A 27,165-nucleotide genomic window follows, 5' to 3' on the forward strand; every position below is an offset into this window, starting at 1 on the left:
CCTGGTTTTCCCAGAAATACCCTGGTTTTCCCAGAAGTATTATTCCTCAATAGTGGAATGGTGCTTGGTTAAGCTGGCAGGGTTTGGTCCTTGGGTGGGAACTTCGGGAAAACTTGCAGGATTTAAAGATTCCAGGTGGGTCAGTCCTGGGTGAACTCTGCTTTTCCCTGGCAGGAATCATCCCAGGCCATTCCCAGTGTGCTCCAGACCTCCCTGGAGCCAAATCCACCTGGGAATGGCTGAACCTGGAATTTCTGATTAAACAGGGCAGGGCTGAAATCGGGTCTGAATGTCAGGAATGGGAGAGTGAGATGAGCCCCTTCTCCAGTCTGTCATGCTCAGAGCAGGTGGAATTCCAGTCTCTGGATCTCCAGTTTGATCCCTAATCCATTCCCACCATCCTGAACTCCCTGGATGTGGAACCTCCCCCTTGGAGCAGGGCCATGGCTGCTTCCAGGCCCCTTGTCCACCCTGCCTCATCCTCAGAGCAGTTGGAATTTGAATCTCTGGATCTCCAGTTTACCTCCTTAATTTATTCCTAGCATTTGGAACTCCCTGGATGTGGAACCTCCCTCTTGGCTGCTTCCAGGCCCCTTTTCTGGCCCGTCTAATCCTCAGAGCAGCTGGAATTCCGGCCTGTGGAACTCCATTTTGTCCTTTAATCCATCATCCTGAACTCCCTGGATGTGGAACCTCCCCCTTGGAGCAGTGCCATGGCTGGCTTTCCAGCCTGTCTCAGCATCAGAGCAGTTGGAATTCCAGTCTCTGGATCTCCAGTTTGCTCCTTAATCCATCCCCACCACCCCTGGATGTGACACCAGTGCCGTGGCCTCTTCCAATCCCCTTTCCCACCCTGGAAAGACGCGAATTTCCTTTGGGCTATCCCTTGACCCCCTTTTCCCTGTGTTTTCCTGTTTGTTTGTTGTTTTTTTTTTTTTTTTTTTTTTTTTGTGGGGGGGTGGGGCAGGTGCAAGAGCAAGGTGTACCCGGAGGAGCTGCCCAACACCAGCGTGGTGATCGTGTTCCACAACGAAGCCTGGAGCACGCTCCTGAGGACCATCCACAGCGTCCTGGAGCGCTCCCCGCCGCGCCTGCTGGCCGAGATCGTGCTGGTGGATGATGCCAGCGAGAGAGGTGGGCCTGAGCCCGCAATTCCCATCCCAGGTTTCCCAAATTCCCATCCCCATCCTTCCAGAGGGGATCCTGCAGCTCAGGGAGGGTTGGCAGTGCGCATCCCACCCGGCTCATCTCAGCTGTTTCAGCACCAGCAGTGCTGGGACCCAGAGGGAGCAGGGAGAAGGGGAATGTTGAAGTAATAAGCAGCTGGGACTTGTTTTTTTCATGCAGGAAAAGTAAAATTTTTATTGGCCAACTCATGCAGGAAAAGCCAAATTTTTATTGCCTAAATCATGCCGGAAAAGCCGAATGTTTATTGCCTAGCTCATGCTGGGAATCCCAATTTTTATTGCCTAAATCATGCCGGAAAAGCTGAATTTTTATTGCCTAGCTCATGCTGGAAATCCGAATTTTTATTTCATGGCTCATGCAGGAAAAGCCAAATTTTTAATGCCCAGCTCATGCAGGAAAAGCCGAATTTTCATTGCCTAGCTCCTATTTTTATAGGATTAGCAGAAGGCACCGTGTTAGCACTAGATGGCATTTTGCATATCCAGCAAACCTCCCTATTTTTTTATTAGCTTATCCATTTCCTTCACTGATTCCCATGGGATAGACTCCTTGTTTGTGCAGGTGGGAATGGTTCTGTTTCCAGCAGAGATTGTTATGTTCCCTGCCTTTCATTCTTAGGATCTTTTTCCCATGGGGAGTTTCGAGCTAGAGTAGCGGGGCCTGAATCATATTTTATAAAAATTATCTTTTTATAGTATCTCTACCTGTACGCAACAGGGGGATGCTCTAAGGGTGTGGGAAAAAAATTGTGGGATAGTTTGGGATAGTTTGGCTTGGAAGAGACCTTTAAAGGGCATCGAATCCAGCCCTTCACCATGGCAGGGACACCTCCCACCATCCCAGCTGTCCAACCTGGCCTTGGACACTTCCAGGGATCCAGGGGCAGCCACAGCTTCTCTGGGAATTCCCAATTCCCAATATCCCACCCATCCCTGCCCTCTGGCAGTGGGAGCCATTCCCTGTGTCCTGTCCCTCCATCCCTTGTCCCCAGTCCCTCTCCAGCTCTCCTGGAGTTCTTTCGGGCCCTGGATTGGATCCAGCACAGTTAATTTGTTATTCCTGGAAAGATCAATCCTCTCCTTCCCGTCTCTCCACTCTCCACATTCCACGTTTCAGATTTTACTGATGTCCCCACTAAGTCCATTGCATGGAATTCCAGAATGGTTTGGGTTGGGAAGGACCATCTCATTCCAACCCTGCCTTTATTGCTCCTATTTGCACTTCATTTCCTTCGCTTTTCACTTTTTTTTTTTGTTTGTTTGTTTACATTTTTTAATTCTATTTTAACCCTGGAGTTTAAAAAGCAAACTCTTCCTGTGAAACTTCCTGGAAAAGGAATCCCATCAAGTTCCTTAAATGGAATCGATGGGATGAGAAAGATCCCGGGACGGGTGCTGATGGCAAACTCAGCCCTGCAGCCACTGCATCCTTCAGTTCCGCCCCATGGAGCATTAATTAAACCCTAACCACTCCCTGGATTTCCCTGCTCATTAAGTGGCTTAATGATCCCCTGTGCCAGAAGGTGGAGGAGGATTTGAGCCAAGGACTTCCCATTTTTCCTAAAAGCATTCAAAGAGCTCCCATGGGGAAATCCGTCCAAAAAAAGCCTTTTTTTTTTTTTTTGGACCGAACCAGCAGCAAACTGCCCAAAATGTCTCTGTTCTGTGGTTGCTGGTTTATTCCAAGGAGCTGATTGTGCTTTATTTAGAATTCCTGAGATATTATCCTGGAATCAGGCAATGGTTTGGCTTGGAAGGGACCTTAAAGCCAAATTCCCACCTCCGTGAGATGCTCCAAGCAGGTGTTAGATCCCACAAATCTGGGATTTTTGAGCTTTCTGTCCTTTCTGGCACTGACCCCCAGGAGAACACTGCTTGTGACCTGAGGTCTTGGAGAAGGTTCCAAATTTGAGTGATGGAGTCAAAATCATGGGTGTGTAATTAAACAGAAGTGTGTGATTTCACATGGTGAAGGGTTTGGAATTTGGGGTTTTTATAATGTAGTAATAAGCATAAGAGAAAATGGAAGTTTTTGGGCATTATCTTTTCTTCTTTCTTCTTCACGATTTCACGTTGTGGTTTTTGGTTGGACAGTCAGTGCTGCACTGAGGGTCACAGGGTTTTGGTGATTGGGTCAAAAACATAAATAATATAGGTGTTAATTCTTTATTGGATTGTTTAGTTTAAAAAAAACCTTGTAACTAACCAGATTTTGCTCACTTTTAGCTCGTAGCTGGAAGTTTTGCGGATCTCTTTACTTTAGCTAAGATTTAACAAACAGCCAAGCCTGAACATGAGAAATTAAACTCTGTGTTTTTAATCCTGACTCTGAGTAAAACAGAAGAAAATGAAGACAAGCCACTAATTAAATGGTGCAGATACCACCTTTACAAGTGGTGCCCCGTGTGGGGATCGAACTCACGACTTCCGGATTAAGAGACTGAGGTTCTGTGGAACAAAACACAGGAAAAATAAATAAAATATCCCTAAAATTCCCACTTTCCTTCTGTTTCCTTCCCCCAAATATGGCAGAGTTTTTGAAGGCCTCCTTGGAGAATTACGTGAAAAAGCTGGAGGTGCCCGTCAGAATCCTGCGGATGGAGCAGAGGTCGGGGCTGATCCGGGCACGGCTCCGAGGGGCGGCAGCTTCCAAGGGCCAGGTGATCACATTCCTGGATGCCCACTGCGAGTGCACCCTGGGCTGGCTGGAGCCGCTGCTGGCCAGGATCAAGGAGGACAGGTGAGGAATTCCCAGCTCCAGAGGCAGGGATCTGCTCCAGGCCCTGCCCTGCCTGCTGAAAAATAGGAATTGAAAGCATTCACTGAGCTGGAATTAAGATAATTTTAATTTTTTTTTTTCTTAAATTTGCTGCTGTTTGTATTAAAATCTTATTCCTAAATAAATGTGGGAGCAGCTTTTCCAAGGTCTGGATCTCTCCCATCCAGAGGAAACTTCCTCCCTGTTTATTACCAGGAACAATTTCTCTCTCTGACCTCCTGAACTCATTGAAATTTTGGGGTTTTTTCCCATTTCTTTACTTGTTTTCCCTTTTCTCACCTTTTTGCTCATATTTTTCCCTTTCCCCTCTTTTCCTCCCTCTTTTCCTCCCTCTTTTCCTCCCTCTTTTCCTCCCTCTTTTCCTCCCTCTTTTCCTCCCTCTTTTCCTCCCTCTTTTCCTCCCTCTTTTCCTCCCTCTTTTCCTCCCTCTTTTCCTCCCTCTTTTCCTCCCTCTTTTCCTCCCTCTTTTCCTCCCTCTTTTCCTCCCTCTTTTCCTCCCTCTTTTCCTCCCTCTTTTCCTCCCTCTTTTCCTCCCTCTTTTCCTCCCTCTTTTCCTCCCTCTTTTCCTCCCTCTTTTCCTCCCTCTTTTCCTCCCTCTTTTCCTCCCTCTTTTCCTCCCTCTTTCCCTCCCTCTTTCCCTCCCTCTTTCCCTCCCTCTTTCCCTCCCTCTTTCCCTCCCTCTCCCTCATTTTATTCCCCCTTCCCTCCTTCCCCTCCACCTCCCACCGTGCCCAAACACCACCATAACCCCTAAATTCCCATCTTTTTTCCTCAGGAAAACCGTGGTGTGTCCCATCATCGACGTGATCAGCGACGACACCTTCGAGTACATGGCGGGCTCGGACATGACCTACGGGGGATTCAACTGGAAGTTGAATTTCCGCTGGTATCCCGTGCCCCAGAGGGAGATGGACCGCAGGAAAGGGGACAGGACCCTGCCTGTCAGGTCAGTGTCCCTCCATTCCAAAAAAATCCTGCCCAATTCCCAACATTTCGCTGCAGGATCAGAGACAGAATTGCAGGGAAAGCCCAAATCCTGGCATGGCCTCGCTGCCACAACGCTGGGCAAATCCCATCCCGTGGATCCCATCCCAGTGATCCTATGGATCCCGGTCCCATTCCCCATCCCACTCCCCAAGTTCAGGAATTCCTAAGATTTCTGCCTGTTCTGTTCAGCTCTCTCTGTTAATTTATTACAAACGTAATTTTATCCCCAGTTTTTTTTTTAATTCAGGGCAGATATTCCAAAGGATTTCTGAGTATTTTTGAGTTTAGAACCCCAGTGATTTGCACTTATCCCCATCCCATCCTTTTCCCAATGTTCAGGAATTCCAAAGATTTCTGCCTGTTCAGCTCCCTCTGTTAATTTGCTGCAAACAGATTTTTGTTCCCATTTTTTTGGAATTTAAGGCAGATATTCCAAAGGATTTATGGATTTTGAGCCCAGTGATTTGCACTTAAATTCCTGGTTTATTGCTTGGAAAATGGGATTGATAACGCAGCACCCTGAGGGAAAAATGATCCAAGAGCATGTCCTGACCTCTTCCATTTAATTTCTGGAATCACAGAGTGGAACAAAACCTCTTAAATTGGAAATGGAGCTGAAAAGGGAACAAATGGAATAAATTCCTGGCCATGGGATGTTTGCTCAGCTCCATTGGCTGCCGGAGCTTCCTGAAAAATTCCAAAAGTGAGCAAAAAAGGTTTCCCAAGTGGATGGAAGGGATTTAAATGTGGGAAGTGGGAAGAATTCCAGTCCTGCCGGTGAAGGGGGCAGCTCAGGGATGGAAGAGCAGGAAAAACCTTCCAAAATGGCTTTCAAAATTCCCATTTCTATCCCTGAATGTCCTGGAAAGGCTGGAAGGAGGGAAGGGCAGATTTGGGGTTTATTCCCAGGAAAAGCAAGCAGAGGTTGTCAGAGGAAGGAGTTTTGGAGCCATGGGAATTGTTTTCCTGCTGATCCAAAATCTCCTCCCTGGGTCAGCAGCTCTTGATTAAAGCTCAGCTGTGCATGGAAATTGGGAAAATTAACTGGGAAAATGAATTGGGAAATTGGGAAAATGAATTATCCTAATGAGCTGCAGGGCCTTGCAGAACTCCATCAATCCTGGCTCTCCCGAATCCATTCCCAGGCACAGGGAATTTTCAAAGGAATGTAATCCCAGTCCTTGTTTCCCTATTTCCTTACCTTTTTAAACAGGGCTCAAAATTAGTCCCAGCTCAGACACTGAATTGAATTGATAAAGCCAAAAAAATGAGGTTTGTTTAATTACTTTTTTTTTTTCCTCACATCATTATTTTTTGCTGGAATTTTGGGGGATTCTCTGGATAAAATAGGAAGCAAAGGGGGCAGGGGGACAAATGTCACCTGTGCCACGGTTGTCACAAAGAGCTGAGAGTGAAGGGTTGGTGCTTTAGGCTGGATTAAATCCAAAATCTCAGGGTTTAGTCCAGGAATTTCAGTCTTTGGTGTCACAGAATCCCGGAATCGTGGAATTGTTCAGGCAGTGCTGGGCACAGCCCATTTTTATGGATATTCCCATGCTTTTCCCTCAGTTTTTGAAGCTGAAGGCGCTCCAGGCTGGGTTTAGAAATACTAAAAATTTGGATTGAGGTGCAGGAAGTGTTTTGTATAAATTAGGGATTGAGAGGGAAAATATAGGATCAAATCCTAGGAAAAACACGAGATCAAAAAAAATAGGAAAAGCACAAGATTTAAATATCAGGAATGTGTCAGGATCGTGGAGATTCCTGAGCTGGAAGGGACCCACAGGGACCATCGATCCAACCCCTGGCCCTGCAGGACATCCCAAAAATCTCCTCCTGTGCCTGGGAACATTTTCCAAGTGCTCCTGGAACTCTGGATATTATTAACGTGTTACTTATTACGTTGATATGATATTAATATCTTAATTATTAATAATTAGACTTCGAGTTGATTGCAGTTAATTAACCCACCCCGGGTGATGAACAGCAGGGATTTATGTTGATCCTGGTGCCAATCCTTTATTCCCACACTGGTCTGGTTTTGTGGGATTTTGTGCTGGTGGAGCCCGGGATGGGATTCCTTGGAAAAAGCGGGATTCCAGGGCTGGGATCCCTTTGCCATCCCTCTTCCTCTCCCATCAGGAAGTCCTGGGATGCCTGCGGTGTTTTCTGTGCAGGAATGGGAATCCTGCTGCTGCTGAGAGCTGCAGGAATGGGGAGCAGGTGTTGCTTCCCAAATTTAACAGGATCAGGTGATGATGAGAGTCAATCCCAGCGATTCCCAGAGTCAGGTGATTCCACAGCAAAAAGATGCAGAACTGAGGAAAAAAATAATTTTGCAGTTTAAAAACCACTTTAAGCCCTTTGATCTTCCCGATATTTTGGTGGAGGTGGGGTTCCAAGGAAAGCTCTGCAGGTCTGGTTGTGTCCCATTAAATTCACATCCCAGGGAACATTCCTGCCTGCTGCATTCCCATTTTCCCAGGAGCTGGGTTGGGGATTAGGGCACGAGTTAATGAATTTTCCAGTGTGAACCTTGGCACTCCCAGGTTTGTTAGGGAGGGATTTGGGAAGAGTTTGGTTTCAGAAAGCAAAGGACACTGGGGACCTTTGGGAAAATCCAAGTCTGTATGTCCAGTTCAGTTTCATCCTTCAAAATTTGCTTAAGACTTAGTCTTGGAAAAAATGGGAAATTCTTTATCAAAAAGTTTCTCAAAGAGTGTCTCCATTTGGGGGAGGAGGAAGGAGAATGCTGGGATTGGGAAGGACCTTAAATCCCATCCCAGTTCATCCAGGGACACCTCCCACTGTCCCAGGGGGATCCAAACCCCAGTGTCCAACCTGGCCTTGGGCACTTCCAGGGATCCAGGGGCAGCCACAGCTGCTCTGGGAATTCCAGCCCAGCCAGGAATTCCCAGTTCCCAATATCCCACCCATCCCTGCCCTCTGGCAGTGGGAGCCATTCCCTGTGTCCTGTCCCTCCATCCCTTGTCCCCAGCCCCTCTCCAGCTCTCCTGGAGCCCCTTCAGGCCCTGCCAGGGGCTCTGAGCTCTCCCTGGATCCTTCCCTTCTCCAGGGGAACATTCCCAGCTCTCCCAGCCTAGCTCCAGAGGGGCTCCAGAGCTTTCTCCTAAGGATCACTTCCCCAAATCCCACAGGTTTGGGATGAGCTGAGCCCCAACCCATTTGGCTGAGCTGGGACATCTTGGAGGAAAGCTGGGAGTTGGGATTGAGTTTTTCCCTCCCAGATTAATCCCTGTTCTCCCACCAGCTGGGCTGGCCATTCCCGGGTCACGGAGCCTTAGAAAACAGGGAACAGCCATTTCCAGGGAAATCCACCATGCCCACACCGAGCCCTGGGGATTGCCTGGGCGAAGGATTTCTAATCCTCTTATCTGAGATTTTCCTGCTCCTTTGATGCCGTTTTGGGCAAATCCAAGCCATGAAATTCCTCCCAAACGGTCCTGACTGGTTTTGAGCTGCTGCTCACTCAGGAAGCCCAAAATTCCTCCCATTTTACCCTCAGAATTCTCCTGAAATAATCCATGGAAATGGGATTTGGTGGGCAGGGAGCAACCCTGGAATGCGTGTGGGCCTGAGGTCCGTGGATTTTGGGGAAGAGCAGGAAAATCCAGTCCAAATTGTCTTTATTGCTCCTTGCAGTGTGGCTGGGCCTGAGATCTTTGGATTTTGGGGAAGAGCAGGAAAATCCAGTCCAAATTCTCGTTTTCAAAGCTCCTATTGTTTTACCATAGAATTCCTGTGTGGTGAAATGTGCTGTAAATTCCACAGTGCCTTTTAAAAAGTCTTTTTTTCCCCCCCTCATTTAACTCCTCCCAAACATTCCTGATTGGATTTGAGCTGGTGCTCACTCAGGAGGCCCCAAAATTCCACCCAATTTTACCCTCACAATTCTCCTGAAATTATCCCTGGAAATAGGAGCGACCCTGGAGTGGGGCTGGGTCAAAACTCCATGAATTTTGGGGAAGAGCAGGAAAAATCCAGTCCAAATTCTCCTTTTCATGGCTCCTGTTGGTTTTCCATAGAATTCCTATGTAGTGAAATGTGCTGCAAATTCCAGAGTGTCCTTTAAAAGGTCTTTTTTTCTTTTTTCTTTCCTTTCTCCCTTTTTTCCCCCCTGTTTTCCTTTGTTTTGTTGTTTTGTTTTTTTTTCTTTTTTTCCTGTTTGTTTTTCCCCCAGGACCCCAACTATGGCTGGTGGCCTGTTTTCTATTGACAGGAACTACTTTGAAGAGATAGGAACTTACGATGCAGGAATGGATATCTGGGGTGGTGAGAATCTTGAAATGTCCTTTAGGGTAATTCCTGTTTTCCTTCCTTTTCTTTCCCTCCCCCTCCCACCAAAAAAAAAAAAAAAAAAAAAAAAATCCCCCATTTGTGCTGTCATTCCTTCAGGGAGCTCCTGCTTTAGCTGGCCTGCAAGTCATGGGTTAAATGGAATTTTTGAAATTTGGGGAAACCTCGTTGGGGCTGTTTTTGGTGCTTGGAATATTTTTAATGTTGAGGGTTTCATCCCTCCAAAATTCCATATATTTTAGTCATTCCTTCCTGGAAGAAACGAGAAATTTGGTGGAAATTTGATTAAATTTTATGTCAAAGAAATAAAACTAAAAACGTGTTTGAAGACGTTGTGGGAATGGTGATATCATGGACTTGCAAGTTCTGGCTGGAATTCTGGGTCTGCGGCGGGGAAATTCCATATCCTGCAGAAAATGCTGATATTCCTGCTGGGATAGGTGTGAGCCACAGCTCTGAGGGAAATGCATCCTGTCCTTGCCCTTTGGATAGAAAGGAAAAGTGGGGAATTGAGGCTTGGATAAGGAACGGTTGGGAAGGATGTTGGGAATGGCTTTGATGTGTCACAATTTTGGAATTTAGTGATGGGAATTAACCCCCAGGATCCCTCTGGTACCCACAGCACATCCTGGGAATGCCCTTTCCCTGTTTTCCTGTCTTTTTCATTCAACCAGGACCATTTTCCTTGCCAGGAACCCCTTTGAAGTTTTTTAGGGAACAGATTTTTCCAGGGAAAAGCAGCTGGGAATTAGCAAGCTTTTCCAGGTCATTTTTCTGGGCTTTAATTGTTCCCTTTGCAGGAAAATCAAAGGGTTCAGTTCCCATTCTGAGCCTGGATGCTTCAAATGAGATTCCCACATTTTTTTTCCTTGTTTAATCCCTATAATTCCTCCTTGAATGTGCCAAGGCCCTTGTGCAGGAATTATTTTCTTTGGTTTTCCATGATTTACAGGAGATCCCTGGAGCAGGGAATGGCAGGAACTGTTCAAGCATTTCCCACCCTAAACCAGAGAATTAATGGGGTCAGGGATAGGAATAAATCAGGAATATTGCCATAGGAATTCCAAGGAATCACCTGGTGCTGTTTACTGGGATTGAGAGTTCTGGAAGGAAAACCAACTGAAAATCCAGGGGTATTTTGTGTGACTTTATCAGGGGCATCAAGGGGTTCAAACCCCAGCTGGGTGAACAAATCCATGGGGAATTGGGAGCCAGGAGAGCTGAGGGATTGGGAAGGTTCCTCCAGCTCCAAAGGTGCCCTTATCCAGCAGGATTTGGGAATATCTCCTGTCAGGAAAACGCTGTTCTTACATCCAGGATTTTTTTCCCAAAGGCAGGGAGGAGATTTGGGATCGGTTCAGAATAATTAAAATAAATCCCCCCCCCCAAAAAAAATCCCCAAAAATAAATTTTAAAAATCCTTCTGCTCCCCACATTGTCTTCTTCATTTCCTATGGAATTTTTGAGATTTCACCAGCACATGAGGCAGAGAACACACCCTGAATTCCCGGGTTCCGCCTCGGAGAGTCTGGGATATGCTGCTTTGTGTCCCTGGGTGTGACAATATCCTGGGAATGCTGGGACTTTCCTCAGGATGGCCATGGACAGGATTCTGCTTGGAAAAATTTATATATATATATATATAATGTAAATATATTACAATATAAATATATTGTAACACATTTCTATTTCTATTTTTAATATGTATAAATAACTGTATATAAAAATATATTTAACAATTATATGGAGATATATATGAGTATGTGGGTAGAAGTTGTGTTCTGTTCCTTTAAATATTTAAATATTTATTTAAACATTTTAATATTTAAATATTATGGAGTCCTGGAAAATCCATGCCCTCCATGAATCCAGTTAGGAATGACACTTTTCCCAGTGGGATGGGGCCTTGTTTGTGCTCCAAGGGCACAAATCCAGGCAGCACATTCCCAACAATTCCACTCTGAGAAATCTGGGGAAGAGCAGGAAAAATCCAGTCAAAAATTGTCTTTATTGCTCCTTGGAGTGTGGCTGGGCCTGTGATCCATGGATTTGGGGAAAGAACAGAAAAAATCCGGTCAAAATTCTCTTTTTCAAAGCTCCTATTGGGGAGATGCGGAGGAATTAGAATTCCTGTGTGGTGAAACGTGCTGCAAATTCCACAGTGTCCTTTAAAAAGTCTTTTTTTCCCCCCATTTAGCTCCTTCCAAGTATTCCCGATTGGATTTGAGCTGGTGCTCACTCAGGAGGCCCCAAAATTCCACCAATTTCACCCTCACGTTCGTTGCCACCCAGAGCCAAATCCCTGAATTTTCCCTTCAAATTCCCTTGAAATTCCAGCTAAATTGGGTGGGGACACAGACGGGGGCACAGCTCCCAACCCCTCTGCCCCTGCTGTGTTTGGGTGTCCTGGTTTGAAAGACAGGTAAGAGCCTCTCTTGAAATGGAAAATGCAAACTCCCTCCCTCCAAATTATTATAATTTTGAAATTAAGGGGCTCTCAGGCAAAGATACGGGAATGGGAATAACAGTTCTTTACTATGAAAAATTAAAATAAAAATACAGTATTACAAGAAACAAACCCAAATTACTGTCAGAGTGAGAATCCAAGCTGCCCCCGTCAGTCACTCAGGGTGTTGGAGCAGTCCCATTAAATGGTGGCTGCATCCTCCTGCAGTGACAGATGTGCTTCTGTTGGAGCAGTGCTCCTGGGGAAGGTGCAGGTTTCCTCCAAAGCTCCAGTGATGATGTGCAAGGGTCTGGTTTTCCTCTGGGATCCAGTGGGAAAAGGCTGCTCTGATGTTCCAAATCCCAGATTTGATCCGGGTAGGAAATGCTTGGCTCCTGCCCCTGGGTGGAGCAAATCCCAATGGGGTGATGGAATTTTCTCAGCCAGGCAGTGGGACTCAGTGGCCATTAACAGGAGATCTCTCCTGGAGGAAGGATGGGCTGTGGGAAAGATAAAGAGCACTGCCCCAGCTGCTTTAACAGATGGAACTGATGGAACACACACTGCTGGACATATCCTGATTTGCATCCCAAGACATTGGTGCTCTTTTCCTCCACGTTTTCCTCCACATTTTTCACATTCCTGTTTCAGATCTGGCAGTGTGGAGGCTCTCTGGAGATCGTCACCTGCTCCCACGTGGGACACGTTTTCCGGAAGGCGACTCCCTACACATTCCCGGGAGGCACCGGCCACGTCATCAACAAGAACAACCGCAGGCTGGCCGAGGTCTGGATGGATGAGTTCAAGGATTTCTTCTACATCATCTCCCCTGGTACGGCTGGATTTGGGATCAGCTCGTGGTTTGCAGTGCTTCCTGAAAAAGGGGAATTTGACTTGGGAGGTGCTGTGGGGTTGTGGAGGTGTTTGGGTTCGAAAAGTTCCCTGAGATCTTTGAGTCCAGCCATTCCCAGCACTGTCCCTGTCCCCAGTGCCACATCCCCAGGGCTGTGAAATCCCTGCAGGGATGGGGACTCCACCTGAGCACCTTTTCCATGAGGGAATTGTCCCAATATCCCCCCTGAGCTCCCCTGGGCCAGCCTGGGGCTGTTCCCTCTGCTCCTGTCCCTGTTCCCTGGGATAAGATCCCAAATCTCCCCCGGCTGTCCCCTCCTGTCAGGGAATTCCAGAGAGGGAAAAGATCCCTCTGGATCCTCCTTTGCTCCAGGCTGAGCCCCTTTCCCATTTCCCTCAGGAATTCTCCAGCCCCTTTCCCATTTCCCTCGGGAATTCTCCAGCCCATTTCCCATTTCCCTCAGGACTTCTCCAGCCTTTTCCCAGCTCCGTTCCCTTCCCTGGCCATGCTCCAGCCCCTCAAGGTCTCTCTTGTTAGGAGTGGCCCAGGTTATCCCTAAAATCCCCAAGGAATCCAAGGGAAGGAGAGCAGAGGTTCCAGCATGGAGAGCAGGAACCCTTTGGAGCACAACATCTGGAATTTTCTTCCCCACATGTGGCCAGGAGTGCCGATGAGCTATGGAAGTGTCAGCGCTCTTTTATTATGGGATAATTTTCCCATTTTCCCATTTTCAAACTTCCTTCCCAACGAAATTCCATGGCAGCAGGATCAGTTTCAGTTTTCCCTGGCAAGTCAATAACATCCGTGTGAGTTTCGTGCTTCTTCTCCTGCACGATTTCTCGGTGTTATCCCTCACCTATTCCAGCTGAATTCCTGCTGTTTTCCACAGGCTGCTCCAGGATTTTGATTTTTCCCAGGGGTTCAAGATATCAGGAGCCAGCATTTAATCCCAGCTGGAAAGAATCTCTGGGATTCTGCTTGTGGAATCCCATTTCTCCTGTGGCTGCACGGGATGAGCTCGTAGAATATTCCCAATCCATCCTGGAAACCTCTTAACAAGCCAGGAAATTTAAATTTTAAAAAGTCTGTGCTCATTTTAAGCACCCAATAATGGTGTAAAAAATAGATATATTTATGGATCTCTCCCTGGTGGATTTTGTCCCATCAATTTTTAAGGAATCTGTTCCTTTAATACAGAAAAAATTAGGATGAAATGCCAACCTGCTTATATTATTTATTGTGAGGTTATTCCTTGTTTGTCCATGGGGAAAAAATTGTTTTTCTCTTCTGGAATGAGTACAAATCAACTGGAATTTAATGCTCCTAGAAGTGCTCTCTCCTCTTCCCAGTTACACATTCCCAGGATTTTGGATACAAAATTCCAACAGAGAAATTTTTTCTTGGAGAAAATTGGACTGCAGGGAAAGGGCAGAATTAGGTCACTGCCAGTGACAAGGGCTTGCAATCCAAAATTTCAGTCATGGGGAAGAATTTGGGAATAGGTGGCCTTTGTATTCCCTGATCTCTTCCCAAGTTATTTATTAATGCCTGTATTAATTAGTCGATAAAATATAATGAGGTGGTTCCCCAGCATTAAAAGGAAATGGAGGAGAAAGGCAAATAAAATAAACATTTTCATGGAAATTCTCCATTAAAAGAAGTAGGGAATAATAGATTTTTTTTCTTAAATAGGGCATTCTTAAATATAAAAAATATTCCTAAATATTTTTAATCTGCCTTTTGATCCTTTTCCCTTCCTATTTATGAGGAAAAGGATAATTCTCTGGGAGAGCAAAGGAATTTTCCTGTTGGTAATGAGGATCTGTTGTCCTGGCACATCCGCATCCCGCATCTCCTCTGGGAGCTGATTCATCCCATTCCTGAGCCCAGATCCCAGGAGAGAGGAGCCAGGGGCTGCTCCCAGTAGGAAACAGAGCTTACAGCATAATAAGGGGCACACCTCGTAATTATATCCCAAATTAAACATCTGGAGCGATCCGGTTCCCTGGGAAAACAGAATTCTGCTGGAGGAGAGCCCAGCTCTCATTTTTGGGATCTTGAGCATGTTTTTAATTGGTGCCTTCTCCTGTTTTTATGTGGATAGCAAGAAAATCTTTATTTGTGCTGAGATGGGTCAGCAGCTGGAATTTTTAATAAATCCAAGCTGGATTTAAAAAAAAAAAAAAAAAATCCTGAAGCAGTGAGAAAAATTCCCCTTTTGTGTTTAGTGTGAGTCTGCATTAGCAAGGAATGGGAGTTTTGTTTTCCTTGGGAAGAGCCTGGCTCAAGGCCGGCAGCTCACGAGCCAGATAATTCAGGAGGGCTTCAGAAATCCCAGAAATCCTGGATACGATTCCGATGGAATTAAAGGAAGCCCATTTCTTAGGAAAGAAAGGAAATGGATGAATGTGGAATCCAGGAGCTGCTGCCTGATCCAACTTGGGTCGGATGAGGTTCAAAGGATCCTGGGAGAGGAAACTGGGAGGGATTTTCCTCCTGAATTGCAGCAAATCCTCACATTTGTCTGGCTGCAATAAAAGGTTCTTCCCTGCCTGGGTGGGAGGACAAAAATTGGGATTGGGATCTGTTAGAACCCTAGTCACTGAAAATTTTAAACTTTCTGTGCTAACAAACATTAACCCCCCCAAAAATATTCCTAAATTTCCAAAAATTCCTGAATGCATTTAACCTAAAGGCGTAAAAAAAAAAGCTTCAAAAATTAAATAATAAAACTAAAATTATAAATATATAATTAAAATTAAAATATTTATTACATAATAAAAAATTTGAAATTTAATGTTTGAAAATATAATAATATATACAAAACAAAATAAAAATTTCAAAATAAAAAGCTAGTCCTTCTTCATCAGTGTAAATACTACTATATAATTAAATTTAAAAATCCACATTACAAGGCACAAATAATTAGTTATTAAGTTAAAAATAAAAATTATTTAAGTAACATTTCTTAATTAAACAATCTATCCTTTAAAAACCTTATAAAATATAAAACTCCATTTTTATTTACTTAAAATACTATAAAACTAACAATTTATAAAACTGTAATATAAATAAAACTAATAGACATCTAAATCCAAACAAAAAAAATATAATCTCACTCATTTAATTCCAATGCTAGCCAAAAAAAAAAAAAAAAAAAATCCAGCTCAGTTGCTGGCATTGGACACCTCCAGGGATCCAGGGACAGCCACAGCTTCTCTGGGAATCTTTGCCAGGACCTCCCCACGTCGTCTGAGTTATTCCTGTCAGGAGAGCGCAGTGGTTTGTAAAAATTGTGAGCAGATTCCTTCATTATTTTGGAATGTGGAGAAATCAAGGAATTCTGCAGTCCAGCCTTTCCGGATTGACAAAGGAAAGAAAAAAGATCATTTTCCGAGCATTTCACTTGGCTCCATTAATGAAGGAATTAATTAATTACCCCTTGTGCACCTCCATGAGGAGGCAGCCACTCATCCCTCACATCCCAGCTCATGGATTGGAACCAAGAGGAGCTGGAGGCGGCTCTGGGATTTTCCCTAAATGTTTGATGGGATCTTGTCTCGCCGTTCCAGGGGTGGTGAAGGTGGATTACGGAGACGTTTCCGTCAGGAAAGCCCTGCGGGAGAGCCTCAGGTGCAAACCCTTCTCCTGGTACCTGGAGAACGTCTACCCTGACTCGCAGATCCCGCGGCGCTACTACTCCTTGGGAGAGGTAGGGGCCCTGACCTGGCATGGAATGAACTGGGAACGCTGGAAAACGGGAAGTGCAACAATCCAGGAGAGCAGGAAACCAGGAAAGAAAAGAAACCGGGAATTGCAGGAAACCGGGAATTGCAGGAAACCAGGAATTGCAGGAAACCGGGAATTGCAGGAAACCAGGAAGTGCAGGAAACCCAGAGTACAACAAACAAGTAAGAAAAGGAAACCAGTAAGTGCAACAAAGCAGGAAGTCTAGGAAAGCAGGAAAGCCAAGAAAGAAAGGAAACCATTAAGAATAGGGAACCATTAAGGACAGGAAACCAGTAAGAACAGGAAACCAGTAAGGACTGGAAACCAGTAAGTAAAAGAAACCGGTAAGAACAGGAACCCAGTAAGGACTGGAAACCAGTAAGAACAGGAACCAATATGGACTGGAAACCAGTAAGAACAGGAAACCATTAAGGACTGGAAACCAGGAGGTGTCCAGAGCCAATGGATCCGTTCCCGAGGGGATGAGCTGGCTTTGGAGCCAAGCCTCGTGTGCTGGAGTTCCCTTGTTCCTCTTGATTCTTTTTTTCTCTTTATTTCCATTTTTATAAATCCTTTTCAAGGAGAAGTTACTGTTCCAAACGTGCTCCCTCTCCTTAAAAATCTCCCTTTAAATCGAGAGTCTATTCCAAGTGCTCACCACGCTAATTTATCTCCCAAATGGAGCAGGAGATTGGAAAAGTGAAGTTTGGGATTAATGTTTTGACACAATGAATATGCAGCCCTTGAGGGGAACCTTCCATCATCATTTATTGCTTAGAAAGAGACTAAAAATGGCTTTTTTTGGAATTTTTTTTTAAAGGAATGTTTGGTCACTGAGCGTTTTCCAGCCTGGAGCTGAGGATCACGGACATTCCTGGTAACCCCAAGGTACTGGGGCCACCAGGAGACAGATTTTCTTTCAAATTCAACAAATTCACAGTTAAAAAAAAAAATATTGCACTGAGTCATTCCTCTGCTGCCTTTTAAAAGCTCTGAAATGGATTTGATGGTGATGGAATAACAATCCTGGAATTACCCTCCAAGGAACAAGTGGCTATTTTTTTTTTTTTTTTTTTTTTTTTTTTTTTTTTTTTTTTTTACATCCAGGGAAGTGATTCCCGTTGAAATTTGCCATTGTAGGCAGGAAGAAAAGGCACTGGAGGATTCCAGGTTTAATCCTGCCAAAATAAAGGGAAATAGGGATTTCCAGTGAGGAAAGGACTTGTCTAGGGAATGTCAAATAAAGTGGGATTGTGCCGCGTTGTCAGGCTGGAAAATGGGATGAGGAAGGCAGAAAATAGTGATTAAAACACCTGATTTGTGCAGTGTGGCCTCAGTTTCCATGGAAACAGCAGCTCAGGCAGGAGCTGGGAATTAAAGCCATACTTGGCTGTTCCAGCGGAGCAGGAAAAGGGAATTAAAGCCCAGTGAGCAGCTGAGAAACGGGGAATTTTTAAGGCATTGCAAGTGCATTTTTTGGATATTTTCCTGCCTTTCACAAGAGATTTGAGCAAGATTTGATCGGTCCAAGCCGGAGCAGCATCGTTAGGCCATAAATGATCCATGTCGTGCCCTGGATGGCTCCTCCTGGGCTCAAATCCAAGGGAAAATGGTGGAAATCAAAGGTGAGGAGCACCAGGCCTCAAACTGCTTTTCCTAAGTGGATATTTTGCTGTTTCCTGGGATAAACAGGCAGAAAAAGGATGGGAATTTTGACAGATTTGGGATAATCGTCCTGAATTCCCTCATGGCTTGCCATGGAACAGTGAGAGGTGTCCCTGGCCATGGATGAGCTTTGGGGCCACTTCCAAGTCCCAAACCATTCCATGACTATTTGGGAATGTGATCTGCTTACAGATTGCAATTTTCTGCACAAATCTGGCAGGTCCAGGGAATATTTTAAGGAATCTTTCACCTCTTCCTTTTTTCCAGATCAGGAATGTTGAAACCAACCAGTGCTTGGATAACATGGGCCGCAAGGAGAACGAAAAAGTGGGATTTTTCAACTGCCATGGCATGGGAGGGAACCAGGTAAATAAAAACAGGGGGGAAAGAGGCTTGTTTGTCCAAGAATTCCTTTGGAATATTTTAAATATCTATTTCAATTCTATTTTAGATCTTGTGCGAAAGTAATGCCAAAATAACCAATGAAAATTCCAAAATATTTTCGATTTTGAGCTGAAGGATTTTAAGAGGACTCAGCCCTTTCCTCCAACTTCAGCTCAAATTTTTGGGGGAATATTGGTGCTTATCCATGGGGAGTATCCCAGTGAATATATAGAATAGAATCCTGCTGTCATTTAATAAGAAATTTAACATTTCAGACACGAACATTAGGAAATTTGATCAGGAATTTGAATTTATTTTCATAAAAAATGGAGTGGGCAAGAATCTCCATAAATATGGCTGGATCCTTTTATTCTGAATGTGTGCAGGGAAAATAAATATCCAGGATACTCATGGAAGTTGAGTTGTTTAGTGGAATTCCAGCAGTGAGGGCCTGGGGATTTTCATTTGGAGGGGCTGGATAGGGAGTGGAAAAGTGGATGGAATTCTTGGTCTTGTGACCAATGACTCTGGGTTAATTAGAATAAAATTTGCATATTCAAGTGGATATTCAAATTAGCAGGGCTGTTCCAGATGGGATTTGGGATGTAAATGATAATGAAGGGACTTGTGGGTATATTAAAAATTAACTCTATTTTAATAAATTAGAAATATTTTTTTTGTTATTTATGTGTGAAATTTTCCAGGAGTGTTGCCAGGCTGGTACAGTCAAAATTCCCTGGTAGCTCTGGTATTCCAGACCCCACATTCCTGGTGGGAAAGGCTAGGATGCTCCGTGTTCCCATCCCCGATTTATCCTGCAGGTTCATCCCAACTCCTGCCATCTCCTCCTGTCACTTCTGCCATCCTCACTGGAGATTGGCCTCGTTTCGCTGCTTTTTGGTTTGGAAAACCTTTCCCTTCTTTAATTCCGATGGATTTCTCCAATAGAAAAACTTTCCCTTTTCTAATTCCAATGGATTTCCCCAATGGAAAACCTTTCCCTTCTTTAATTCCAATGTGTTTCTCCAATGGAAAACCTTTTGCTTTTCTAATTCCAATGGATTTCTCCAACAGAAAACCTATCCCTGCCCCTGAATTCTGATGGATTACTCCAACGGAAAACCTTTCCCTTGCCCTGAATTCCAAAGGATTTCTCCAATAGAAAAACTTTCCCTTCTTTAATTCCAATGTATTTCTCCAATGGGAAACCTTTTGCTTTTCTAATTCCGATGGATTTCTCCAAAGGAAAACCTTTCCCTTCTCTAATTCCAATGGATTTTTCCAATGGAAGGCTCCAGCTCCTGAGCCAGCCCGGGGTCACTCCCGGGGCTGGGGTTTCACTTCCCAGCCCTTTCCCAGCCCTGCTGTGCGTTCCAGGTGTTTTCCTACACGGCGGACAAGGAGATCCGTACGGATGACCTGTGCCTGGACGTGTCGCGGCTCAACGGCCCCGTCCTCATGCTCAAGTGCCACCACCTGAGGGGCAACCAGCTCTGGGAATACGATGCCGAGGTATCCCGGGCCCGGGGGGTGGATCTGGGACAATCCCAGCATCCCTGGGTTGGAAAAGCATTCCAAGGTTATGGAGTCCGATCCCCACCTTGTCCCCAGCCCTGAGCTTTGAGTGGCGCCTCCAGGAATTCCTGGAGGGATTCCATGGTGCTCCAAAATGCCATCGCCTCCAGGGATGGGCACTCCAAACCTCCCTGGTCGCTTCGAATCCCTGAGCACCCTTTCCATGGGGGAGTTCTTGCTGATGTCCACCCTGAGGCTGGAAAAGCCCTCCCAGGTCATCAAGTCCATCCCCACCTTGTCCCCAGCCCAGCCACATCCCGGAATTCCTTGGACACCTCCACCTTTCCTGCCTGAAGGCTGGAATTCCTCCGATAAAATGCGCACAGGGAATGTGCTGTTTTTTTTTTTTTAAATCGAGCAGAATTTCCCAGGAATGGTGTAAAACCCAGCTCGGCCATGAGATGGAGCTCCAAAAACAGGAATGCTCCGTGTTTTTTATGGCGTCTCCAAGGATTGGCTGCTTGTTCTCCTGGAAAACGTCCCATTGCATTCCCTGTCCCTGGATTTATTCAGCAAATCTTTATATTACCAATTTTCCTTGGAATATTCAGATTTCAGCTGCCCATTTTCCCTTTAATTTCATTATTGCTATTAATTATATATTAATTAGTGTATTATTAGCCTCCAAGCATTCCTAATATCCAGGATTTTTTTTTCCCCAAGAAAACAGCCAGTTGTGATGCTACATTTTTTTTCCCCCAGAGAAACAATTACAGGATATTTCCTGAATTCCTCGTATTCACTAATTTGATTTTCCAGTGGAATTACACTGATTTTTCTTTTCCTTGCTTATTTAGGAATTGCATGGAGGGATTTTGGATGGTTTCTAGGAATTCTGAGGAATTCTGGCTTGGCAATTGACAACAGGGCCACAGCTGGACATGAAATAATCCTAAAAAGGGATTTATCTGAGGGACTTTCATGGAATTTTCTATGATTTCCTGCTATTATTAATTTTTTATAATTTTCTAATTGAATTTGTAGTATTTAAATATTGAATGAATTCCAGGCTCCAACACCTGGTGATCCCACTGTGACATCTGGGGAAACCTCTGGATGTGGAGAGGGATGAAATCTTGGGACGTGACAGGCACGAAAGAATCCAGGGAAAAAATACAGTTGGAAATGTGTCACAGCTAATAGGAGGGAGTTTAATTCCCTGTGGATGGGTGGTGATGTCAGGGTTGATTCCTGAAAAATTCCTCAGGACTTCTTCCTGAGAGTTCTCTCAGGGTTTATTCCAAGGCTGCCAGAGCTCCAGGAGTGTTTGGACAACGCTGTCAGGGACAGGATGGGATTGTTGGGATATCCTGGCAGGGCCAGGGGTTGGATCAGTGATCCCTATGGATCCCTTCCCGCTCGGAATTCCGTAATTTTTTTTCCTGGATAGTTGCCACTATTTGTCCCCAATGGTGGTGTCTGCGCAAAGCTGTGGGATTTCCATCCAGGGAGAGCTGAGGTGGTACAAAAAATGTTCCTGGGATCACTGACTCTGCTTTCCTTCTGTCTTCCCTTCCCTTCCCTTCCCTTCCCTTCCCTTCCCTTCCCTTCCCTTCCCTTCCCTTCCCTTCCCTTCCCTTCCCTTCCCTTCCCTTCCCTTCCCTTCCCTTCCCTTCCCTTCCCTTCCCTTCCCTTCCCTTCCCTTCCCTTCCCTTCCCTCAGTATTTTGGGAAATGGGAATACAGCTTTGAGGTAAGTCTGGTGCAATCCCTGTGCCAAATCCCAATCCCTGGAATAGCTCCTGTAGCAGTGCCCTCGCTCAGAGCTTCTCCGTAGCTGCTGCTCCAACGTTCCAGAGCTTCCCTCTCCCTGAGCCAGGCTGGAAGAGCTGGGAATGTTCCCCTGGAGAAGGGAAGGATCCAGGGAGAGCTTCCAGCACATTCCAGGGCCTGAAGGGGCTCCAGGAGAGCTGGAGAGGGGCTGGGGACAAGGGATGGAGGGACAGGACACAGGGAATGGCTCCCACTGCCAGAGGGCAGGGATGGGTGGGATACTGGGAATTGGGAATTCCTGTTTCAGCTGGAATTCCCAGAGAAGCTGTGGCTGCCCCTGGATCCCTGAAGTGTCCAAGGCCAGGCTGGACATTGGGCTTGGAGCAGCCTGGGAGGTTCCTGCCGGCTGGATTGGGATGGGATTTAAGGTCTTTCCATCCCAAACCATTCCATGAATCCACGTAGCAGGAAAAGCCTGCTCAGATTCCCACATTGACATTTATCCCCATGTGAGGAATCCGCTACCTTTGGATATTTCATATCCTGTAAACACCAGAGAGAGAGAATTCCACGTCCTTTCCTTATGGACCTCTGCTTCCCCTGGAAAATCCATGGACAGGAGGGAGCAGGGAGCGCTGATCCAGAGTGATCCAGCTCTGCTGTCCCTCCCGGTGACTCCAAGTGACATTTTAGGGACACTTGGCCCTGATGTTTTAGTGGCTCCTTTATCCTCACGTCACTTTTCCCTTTCCCCAGCCAAAATCATGGAAAAGGAGCAAGTGAGGGGCTGGGATGTGGGAAGAGCATTCCAGCTGCTCCAGCCCTGTTTGTCTCAGGGATGGGGTGGCAGTGGGAAGAATTTAAGGAAGTGGAAGCTCCCCTTCCTTCATCTCACCCCTCCTGGAATTGACACTGGAAAGGAAAAGCTGGAATTGTGGTTGGGAGGAGAAAAACAACCTCATTAATTAATTGGGTAATTCCAAATTGGGAATCAGGGTGGTTTGTGCAGGGAAAATCCCATCTGAGCCCAAATCTTTCCAGTGGGGAATCGCAGCAATCTGAGGGGTTGGAGAGGCAGGCTTGGGAGCCATGCTTCATGATGGATCTTGGGAATTGTTTCATTCTCCCTCTCAAGTGCAGGGAGGAAATTTTGGGATATTTGCACAGAAAAGAAACCCCATCTCTGCCTGGATCTTTCCAGTAGGGAATTACAGCAATCCAAGGGGTTGGAAAGGCAGGATTTGGAGCCATAATCCTCTCTGGATCATGGGAATGGTGTCAAGAGCAAGGTGGAAGTTTTGGGATATTCCTGCTAGGAAAACCCCATGTCTGCCTGGATCTTTCCAGTGAGGAATTGCAGCAGTCCAGGGATAGGGAGAATGGGATTGGGAGCCATAATCTGTGCTGGACCATGAGAATGGTCTCAAGAGCAGGGAGGAAATTTTGGGATATTCCTGCTAGGAAAACCCCAAGTCTGCCTGGATCTTTCCAGTGGGGAATTGCAGCAATCCAGGGATAGGGAGAATGGGATTGGGAACCACAATCCATTCTGGATCACAGGAATGGTCTTGAGAAGGGAGATTTTACATGGAATTAAATCCCAGCCCATGAATTTCCCCCTGGACACTCACATTTGTACCCGGAGCATTCCCAGCCCGTTCTCCATTAGCAATTCCCACTTTGTCCTTACCCAAGCCCGCCGGTTTTCCCGCTCTTCCCGCCACCGTCGGCCATTCCCGCTGACGATTCCCGGTTTTCCAGCGGCGCACGTTCCTGCACATCATCACGCAGTCGTGCCTGACGCTGGGCAGGATCGAGGACGGCTCCCAGGGCCCCACGGTGGAGGCCTGCGATGGGAGCCCCCTGCAGACCTGGATCCTCAGGAATTATTCCCGCCTGGAAGTCTTTAGGAAGGTTTACTCCAGCCCCACGGAGTATTTCCTGTAGGGCCGTTGGCATTGGAAGCAAATCCAGGATGTGCTGGGGTAAGGAATTCCCAGGAAATCTTCCCGCTCTGAGCTCTGCCGGAGGAGCTCTGCGGGATTTCTGTCTTGTTTTATATTTGGGTTTTTAATTTTTTTTTTTGGACGATTTTGAAAACATTCGTTTTTCGCGGAATTCGTAGATTTCCGTGGAATGTTTAATGGAATTTTAAGGGGATTTCTCAAACACTTTTCCACAGAGTTTTCGTAGTTTCGTGTTGCTTTTGAGCCATAAAGATTTTCATCAGTTTTTAAATAAAATTTCATAAAATTTTCACCTAATTTTAATTGATTATTTTTTTGTAGAATTTTTGAAGAATTTTCTTATATTTTTGTAGAATTTTTGAAGAATTTTCTTATATTTTTGTAGAATTTTCATAGAAATTTTAAATGGAATAGTAATAGAATTTGATAAGCTTTTCCATAGACTTTTGCATAGACTTTAAAATAGAATTTTCATAGAATTTTTCATACACATTTCATAGACATTATTAATATAATTTTTCATAGATTTTTTCATAGAATTTTCATGTACTTTTTCATAGAGATTTTTCATGGAATTTTCCTAGAATGTTCATAGAATATTTTGTAGAATTTTACCAGAATTTTGACAGAATTTTCATAAAACTCAGTGGAATTTTTTCATAGAATTTTCCTAGAATTTCATGGAAATTTTCATATCATTAAATAGAATTTTTCATATCAAATATTATATAAGACAAGACAGAAAATGATTTTATAGCTACAGGATAGGACAGATCTTCAATCTTAGTTCTTCTTAGTAGTTATTAGTAATTATTAGCTTTAATTATTTTTAGTTTTAATTAATTTTAGATTAAGTAAAGTCCCTAGATTTTTCCTAGAGTTTCGCTAGAATTTGATTTTTTAAGTATTTTTTTTCTTTTAATTTTGATGGAATTTTCATATTCAGCACAGGGAGATGGGTGGTAGGAAAACCAAATTCCCTGTTAGAATAACCCGGTTTAGTTGGAACACCAGAAAAAAATCTTTTATATACATATGCATATACATATATATATGTGTATTATCTATTTCTATATAATATTAAAATATATAGAAATATAGCAGATTTAAATTACACAAAGAAGCACCATTATATGTTTATTATGTAATATATAAATATAATGCTATATTTTTCAATAAATATAATATTATGTAGAAATATTATAAATAATAAACATAAATGGTGTTTATGAGCCCTGACAGCATCAGGCTCTTGTGAAAATGATTCCTGATTTTCCTTCAGTTAAGAGTATTATTATTATTATTATTTTATTTTTATTTTTAATTATTATCCCCTATATTATTTAAAATTATATTATATTCTCTCATATTTAGTATTATTTTCAAACATTTTGTATTAGTCTATACTATTTGATATATTTTTACATTTTGCATAATATATTTTTTATTATTCCATATTATATTATTTAATATTTTATATTACACAACCTTATATTTTATATTATTTAATGTTATTTTTATTATTTAATATTATTTTTATATTTATGTTATTTATTTTATATGGTACATGTTTTACTCTATATTATATTTAATATATTTTGTATTATTTATAACACAATATTTTATATTATTTTATTTTATATTTTCATTATTATTTTATGTTATTTTATTTTTTGTTATTTATTTATTTTATATGGGTTTTTTTTAATATTATATCAATAATTATCCTACTGGGTGAGCCCAAGCCCTCAAGCAGCTCCCACCATTCCAACCGCTCTATCCCTGAGGAGATCCCAAGTTTTGACATCAGAACGGGCAGTTTGAGATGAATTTTGGGATGAATTCCTCCTTTCTCCCCTCTCCTGAGAGGCCCCAGGATTTTCCTGCCCATCCTGGTTTTTGCTCTTTGTTTCCTTGCTGTGAAATCAGGCCCTTCTCCAGTGGATGAACTGCAGCCAGGATTTCCACTCTGAAATTCCCCATTCCCAGAGTTCTTGGGAGAGCTGGGAATGTTCCCCTGGAGAAGGGAAGGATGCAGGGAGAGCTTCCAGCACATTCCAGGGCCTGGAGGGGCTCCAGGAGAGCTGGAGAGGGACTGGGGACAAGGGATGGAGGGACAGGACCCAGGGAATGGCTCCCACTGCCAGAGGGCAGGGATGGGTGGGATATTGGGAATTGGGAATTCCTGGCACAATCCCAGGGAATGGTGGTGGGAACACTCCTGGCTCAGCTGGGACTGAACCTGCCTGGTGTCCTTTAAGGACAGAATTTCCTGTTTAACTTCCCAGGATTTATCCATGAATTTGTTCTCCCAGTGGAACAGGTGGTGCTCTTGTTTCTTCCCATTTGTTTGGTGTCCTTCTAGTTCTCCCATCCCTCAGAAATGTGGTGGGATCGGCAGGGGTGTCCCAAGAAGGAAAAATGTCCTGGGAACAGGAGCGTTTCCATGGAATTCTGAGCAAATGCATTTCCATCAGCAGCAATTCCTGCTCTGCTCCCAAACATTCCACGTGGCCATGGAGACCAAACTCCTCCATCCAACAGCCCTGCCTTGGAAATGCACGATTTCCTTGGAATTCTTTTCCCTTTGCTGGGGGATTTGTTGGCTCAGCAGAGGGAGGAGCAGAGTGGGTCCGTGTGGGATGTGATGGGGATGTCCTGGAGCTCCAGGACAGGGAATGGAGCTGTCCCTTCCTTCCATGGGAATGGAGCTGTCCATTCCATGAGAACGGATCTGTCCCTTCCTTCCATGAGAACAGATCTGTCCCTTCCTTCCATGAGAACGGATCTATCCCTTCCACGGGAACGGATCTGTCCCTTCCATGCCCTGGAACTTCACAACATTCCTGGCTCTCCCTGACACGACCAAACCCAGCCCAGAATGCCACTCCCCAGCTGTAATTCCTTTGGAATGCTGGGTTTCAGCAGGAATTCTCTGTCCCCCCCTTGCAGAAGCTCACCCTGAGGCACCTGAACAGCAACCAGTGCCTGGCGGAGCCGTCGGACGAGGACCGGCTGGTGCCCACCATGCGGGAATGCGGCAGCGGCCGCTCCCAGCAGTGGCTGCTTCGCAACATGACCCTGGGGGCCTGATTCCCGCCTCCCATCCCGCTTTTCCTGCTTTTCCTGCTGCACCCGGCGGTGCCCAGCCCTCTCCCGACTGCAGGGTTCCTGGAGCCGAGGTGCCCTTGGACTCGTCCGAGCCTCCGAGTGATCCGACAGCTGCTGACACCGACACCGGCACACTCCAGGGATTCCAGAGGCATCGTCTGACGCTGGAGAAGTCGGGATATGGAGGTGGTGTTGTCACGTGTCACCACAGAGAGGTGGCCCAGTTGAAAAGCCCTGTGGTACCAGTTGGCACTGGGAGCTGTCCTGGGAGGTGTGGCCCGAGCTGGTGGGATGTGCTGGGCTCTGCTGGAGAATATCCTGGAGGATCTTGGGTGTTCCCTCGTGCCCAGTGGGATTTGACAGCACCAAAGCTTCCTGGGTTGTGCTGGGGAAAAAAATGGGATCTGGTGTTGGGAAAACCAGGCCAAGACTGCACTTCACCAGGAATTCCAA

At 44.9% G+C, this 27,165-nt stretch overlaps 1 protein-coding gene across 3 annotated transcripts in view; it reads left to right on the plus strand.

Annotated features, from left to right (window-relative positions):
• GALNT13 (polypeptide N-acetylgalactosaminyltransferase 13) overlaps positions 1-26,694 on the plus strand; it is a 30,423-nt gene extending 3,729 nt beyond the window's left edge. The window contains exons 3-11 of one of the 3 annotated variants that reach the window (XM_062498098.1): positions 968-1,134; positions 3,720-3,927; positions 4,742-4,912; positions 9,155-9,272; positions 12,368-12,548; positions 16,142-16,281; positions 18,231-18,329; positions 19,725-19,859; positions 26,554-26,694. In XM_062498098.1, the coding sequence (XP_062354082.1) occupies positions 968-1,134; positions 3,720-3,927; positions 4,742-4,912; positions 9,155-9,272; positions 12,368-12,548; positions 16,142-16,281; positions 18,231-18,329; positions 19,725-19,859; positions 26,554-26,694 (1,360 nt within the window). Of the gene's footprint in view, positions 1-967; positions 1,135-3,719; positions 3,928-4,741; positions 4,913-9,154; positions 9,273-12,367; positions 12,549-16,141; positions 16,282-18,230; positions 18,330-19,724; positions 19,860-23,395; positions 24,232-26,553 lie in introns of those variants that run through there. The other 2 variants (XM_062498096.1, XM_062498097.1) reach the window with 2 other exon arrangements.
• The last annotated feature ends 471 nt before the right edge of the window (positions 26,695-27,165 follow it).

The sequence above is a fragment of the Cinclus cinclus genome, chromosome 9, assembly GCF_963662255.1.
Source record: "Cinclus cinclus chromosome 9, bCinCin1.1, whole genome shotgun sequence".
Lineage (NCBI taxonomy): Eukaryota > Metazoa > Chordata > Aves > Passeriformes > Cinclidae > Cinclus > Cinclus cinclus.